Source organism: Lactuca virosa, chromosome 5 (assembly GCF_052849685.1).
Source record: "Lactuca virosa cultivar CGN04683 chromosome 5, Lactuca_virosa_CGN04683_v6, whole genome shotgun sequence".
NCBI classification, from domain to species: Eukaryota; Viridiplantae; Streptophyta; class Magnoliopsida; order Asterales; family Asteraceae; genus Lactuca; species Lactuca virosa.
The window spans coordinates 32,841,912-32,846,985 of record NC_136430.1 but is presented as its reverse complement, the minus strand read 5'-3'; the positions used below and the strand labels follow the sequence as shown (position 1 = coordinate 32,846,985).

At 36.7% G+C, this 5,074-nt stretch overlaps 1 protein-coding gene across 2 annotated transcripts; it reads right to left on the bottom strand.

Annotated features, from left to right (window-relative positions):
- Nucleotides 1–313: 313 nt before the first annotated feature.
- Nucleotides 314–4,665, bottom strand: LOC145115742 (auxin response factor 2B-like). Of its 2 annotated transcripts, none has more exons than XM_079052098.1 (13): nucleotides 4,144–4,665; nucleotides 3,940–4,055; nucleotides 3,667–3,762; nucleotides 3,485–3,541; nucleotides 3,251–3,406; nucleotides 3,078–3,162; nucleotides 2,894–2,984; nucleotides 2,644–2,808; nucleotides 2,444–2,563; nucleotides 1,334–2,369; nucleotides 1,054–1,244; nucleotides 788–971; nucleotides 314–711 (listed from the first exon to the last, which is right to left on the bottom strand). In XM_079052098.1, the coding sequence occupies exons 1-12, from the start codon at nucleotides 4,265–4,267 to the stop codon at nucleotides 818–820; spliced, it is 2,391 nt and encodes a 796-aa protein (XP_078908224.1). In that variant the 5' UTR covers nucleotides 4,268–4,665; the 3' UTR covers nucleotides 314–711; nucleotides 788–817. The 2 variants fall into 2 exon arrangements, with proteins under 2 accessions (XP_078908224.1, XP_078908225.1); XM_079052099.1 differs by having other exon boundaries at nucleotides 4,171–4,665.
- Between the last annotated feature and the right edge of the window lie 409 nt (nucleotides 4,666–5,074).

Below are 5,074 nucleotides of genomic sequence, written 5' to 3'. Positions count from 1 at the left end.
TATAATTTTAAGACCTTAATCCCATAAAAGTATGGCAGTAGACGAAGGTGGTTCCTTAACCAAACCACATAAACTCTCATGTTCACATGCTTTACATTCTTGTTGATATTTTATACCACTTCTCAAAATTTTCTATTTACAAACACTTTGAAAAATTATTTTACAACATTTTTTAACTAATTATATATCTAGTTAGAACAACAATTACGAAGGTTTACAAATTTCCAACATTTTTTTTCTTGGATATAAGATAAGCATACAAAGTCCAAAAACAACTTCATAGAAAATTTATGGCTAAATAACACGAGTGAAATAAGCCAAATCGAGTCTTTCATTGACATATACTTGTTACATGCATGCAAGTGGGAAAACAGACTCTGTACAGGGTAAAACGACTTGAGACCAAAAGCATAACACCATGTTTTGTTCTCAAACATCGTTATATTATATATATATGTTTACGTGTATCATATATTATATATAGAGGAGAGCTACATAGCAATATATATATATATATATATATATATATATATATATATATATATATATATATATTATAGCTTCCGGTTGTCCAAAATTGAAAATATTATACTACCAAGACTCATGTCATCATTCGGGAAGTTGGAAGGAGTAGAATCTTGATGCAACTCGAATATTTATTTCAGTTGTTCCCAATACCATACTACTCCCTAATTCACCTACAACATCGACCTGTAGAATCCATAACCATGTGTCAGTCAATATCAACTCCATTTTTATAATATTTTTTTAGTATGCAAAACATTACCTAATTTATATAATATATGAATTAGAGCACTTATGCGTTCTCGATTTTCCTTGTGTCTTTTTCATCCATGCCTTCTGCTACCGATGAATTGTCTTCGTCTCTTGAATTTAGGGTCCCCGGATTCATTCTCTGAACCTCCTCTCTGGTGTAGATGAAGATCTTCCTAACCATCCCACAGAATTCCCTGACATAGATAACAATAAATAAAAAAATAAGAACATGAACATAAGAAAAAGCCAATCAGTTAGTAATTCACGGTTACTTACTGCCACGGATCATCTCCAACAAGCATCATGTCACCTTCATCATCTGTATATACAACCAACCAGTTCTTGTTGCGCGTCTTTAGTTCCCCATTAAATTCAAATATAACATCCAGCTCAGCAATCAGTTCATCGTAGTCGTTAAATTTAGCAAGATCCACTGATCTGCCAAGAGCAATCCCTTGTTTGTGAACCTGAAAAATTATTATTTGAGAGTCGGTCAAAACACTGACAACATTTTATCAGAGGGTGAGATGGTAATTTCACACAGACATACAAATACCTTTGTACAACTCCTTGTAGAAACAATAACACCTTGGAGTTTCGCTTGCTGGAAATGTTGGTATTCTTTATCTTGCTCTTTAGATGGATTATTATCGTTGACTTTCAAACGCTTTGATTGATCAGAATCAAATATGTGGTACTGATGTGTTGATGCATCTGCTGATATGTTTCTGTTACCAGCAAGTGGCACCCCAAATATTTTACAGTTTCCATCTTTTGGTTTCTGTTGAACAGATAACTTTGGAATCACATTCACATCACTGGAATGAGAAGGCATCTGGAGATAGGAAGTAAGAGATGGCGGAGGCATCACCCACTTACCAGCCTGCTCTCCGTTTCCCCTTTGACTATGTTGACCGGAATACTCGTCAAAAGCACTAAACCTAACATCTCGGCTTTGATATGAAATTTCATTGCTTTTCATGCCACCACCCAACAAGCTGAGGGATAAACCGGAGGGCATAATGGACCATGGATTTGAATGTAAGTTGAATTTTGATTCGTTAGGTGTAGGTGTAGGTGTAGTAGACAATTCGTTTGTAGACCCGAAACCTGATAACAGATCTGTGAAAGATGATTCTGGAGTTCTCCCAACAGATAAAATTCTATCTGACCCATGATGCCGTTTTTCATCATCTATTACAGAAGGTGTCCATTGGATTAACCTATCACATGAATCTGATTCGTTGCTGTCCACAAAAGTGGGTCTCAAGGTCGATAATTCTTGACCTTGCAAGACCCTTGAGAATGCAGGTGAAGGGTCTGCTGTCCCCATTTTTGATGGGCCTTCTCGGGTGAGAACAGAGGAATCAGGGGACGAAGGCAACATGGTTGACCGAGGTCTCTTTTGTCTGTGTACTGGAAGTGGATTGATTGCAGGAGGAACAAGAGCAGGTTCTATTTTCCATGGTGAAACTCTTTCTGGACGTGGGATTGTAGAGCTTTCATCCCATCTTACCTTCAAGTATCTCCATTTTGAATCTGGCCATCTTTGTTGCTCACGTTCTTCAATCCCAACAATAGTTCCCGTAAATCTACAACAAATTATTATGTTAAAAGATAAAACCAAGACATATAGTCAAGAAACTATTGAGGAAAATCTATCTACCTTTGCTCTGGAGCCTCTTCACCTTCGAACCTCATGTTAAATCTCATTCCTATAGAGTAATTGTTCTTGACAGATTCCATGTATTGATCGAAGGGAACAATGAACTCTGAAGGACTAGTCCTGTGAGATTTTAATTGTGAAATTTTTAATATCATAAAATGGGATGAATAAAAGATATATAACGAAATCGTTAAAAGTACCTAGGTTTGTAATAAACTGTGAACATTGTTCCAGTTTGAATGGCATGCCAGGCTGTTGCAAGGACTCCAAGATGCATGCTGTGGCTGGATATGACGGATGAGGGTATGTTTGGTTGTTGTCTCATTGCACGTCTTACTCCTACACGAAGTTCACCATTCTCGCCTCTGTAAATTTTATTCACAAATATTTGTCAAGAAATCAAGTGTATGAAAGGGATGAAAAACAACAAGTTTATGATTTGACTTTGACCTTAGAAATATAAAAGCATCACCAGCTACAAGCCTTTTTGAACTAACAAATACACTCCAACCACTTTGAAGCAGATGCCTTCGGGGTTGACCTGCCATTTTGATTTAACAAACAATTATCAAGAAACATGAAATGACACAATCTGCTGATTTTGGAGCAAATTGAACTGTATTTCAGCGATTACCTCGGAATATGTGCCTGAAACGCCATTCACTTCCATGTAAATCCTTAGCCACCAATTCCTGTGTTGGGGGTTGCCTTGACATGTCCTGTCAAAAACAAAACAAAAGAAAACCCTCATCAGAAACATTACAAATGAAGTAACTGGAAAAGATTAGTTTAAAGTAAGATCCTAACCAATGGAGGAAGGCATTCATCAGCATGACGTCTCAGAACTGAAAATCCACCATGAGTGCTAGTATCTGAAGCAGTCAGCGTCTTGCAAAAAGAATGCACACGAAACTGTGATTCTGGTGATGGTGGTGGTTCCTTCTTGACCACATTTTCGTCTTGCTGTCGTCACATAAATTTAGTAAGAAGAATAGAGGTTTTTAAATAAAGGAGCTTCGTTACAAATCTTGATAGACTCACAATAGGTTCAGGCATCAGAGTAATTTGCGCGAACACCTCATCCGTGTCTGGCTCTGCCTATACGCACATGCATCGATGAAAAAAAAATTAATTAAACCAAGACACATCAGCTAAAGCGAAGAAAAAAACCCTCTAAAGAAACACAAATTTAACGGAAAGTTCAACATCTTCAATAATTGTACCTTCAACTGGACGTTAACAACACGGCAAAGTATCTTGGCCGGAAGGTTATACACCGGCATCTGTTGGTCCGCCACCTGATTTGTCGACGCCTCAACCTAATGGACATCAATCAAAGGAAACTCCTTAAAAGTCATCAAGAGAAACAGAATCATAGATATGAACCTTCTGAAAACCCTAATTCAGAAAGTGGTGTTTAACAAGACGGCTTCATAGATTAACACAATAGATATGAAATAACCAAACTAGATTTACAAAATAATTCAAAATTAAACCTGTTCGATGTGTCCTTGAGGGAAATAGAACACTAGTTCGTTCTCGCGAGGCACGGTAACAAGCGGACCCGCACATGCTCGCCATAGATCCTTATAAAGAGCTATGTCCGCATCAGCTACACAAGAAAACAGAGAAAAACAATCAGCTACACAGAAATTAAACCCCAAAACGCTTGACCGTAAATAAAACTCGCCGGAAAGTACCTTTACCGGGACCGGAGGCAGCCATACCATTTCTCGTATCAGTAACTCCGTCATTTCTGTCACTAAAACAAGATGAAGAAAGCGTGTCTCTGTTGCCTTTGCTTGAAACCTCAGAAGATGTCATTTTACTCGATGAAAGAGCGTCTTCAACACATCTAAATTTCCTTTACTACACAAAACCTTGAATCTCCACCTTCACAAGCTATAAATCAACTCAAATCACAACCAGAACAAGAGAAATCTTCAATCTAGCATCAAATTGAGCGAATTAACTCCACAAAACACCTTATCCCCCAAGCTATAAGACAATCAACAAACTTTTCTGTCGTTTAATCCCACACAAACACAGCTGCTGAATCTTTTGTTTTCTGAAGAATCAACTAGCAATCTTATAATCAGAATATAAAATCTCTTTTTCTGATGAAAGAAGATTTTGATGAATTTAGAGAGAGAGAGAGAGAGAGAGAGAGAGGAAGGAGGCTTTTGAAGAGACAGAGGGGTCAAAACTGCTAGTGCAAATGTGCAATCATTTCATTCGCGGGTCCTAATTCTAACACCACTGTGTTTGGCGACCGGCTATCTCCGGTTGCTCGGGCTTTCTGCCCGGTTTCATGCACCCAATTGAACAATAAACAATTTTGTTTTCTGGTTAATAATTGATGAAATATATGTAAAAATAATATAAAATGGATTTTAAATAACTTTTATTTAGAAAACTAATTTTAAAAATAATCGTTTCACGATTTATGTTACAGGTTTGTTATTATAGAAGTGACTTTGTTATTAAGAAAAAAGAAAAGAAAAAACAATTATTAATAACGTGCTTTTTGTTTTAATAGTATGTCTCTTGTTTGATTATAATTCATTTAGTATCTTTTATAGATATCAACTTAATATCATTATTCAAGAGAAAATATATCAAGTGTATTTT

Excerpts from the sequence above, each read along its gene's own strand:
- LOC145115742 (XM_079052098.1), bottom strand. The coding sequence starts at position 4,267 with ATGACATCTTCTGAGGTTTCAAGCAAAGGCAACAGAGACACGCTTTCT. Across the intron at positions 3,407-3,484 it reads CTCTGATGCCTGAACCTATT|CAAGACGAAAATGTGGTCAA; the intron begins GTGAGTCTATCA and ends ATGTGACGACAG. Across the intron at positions 3,163-3,250 it reads ATGAATGCCTTCCTCCATTG|GACATGTCAAGGCAACCCCC; the intron begins GTTAGGATCTTA and ends TGTTTTTGACAG.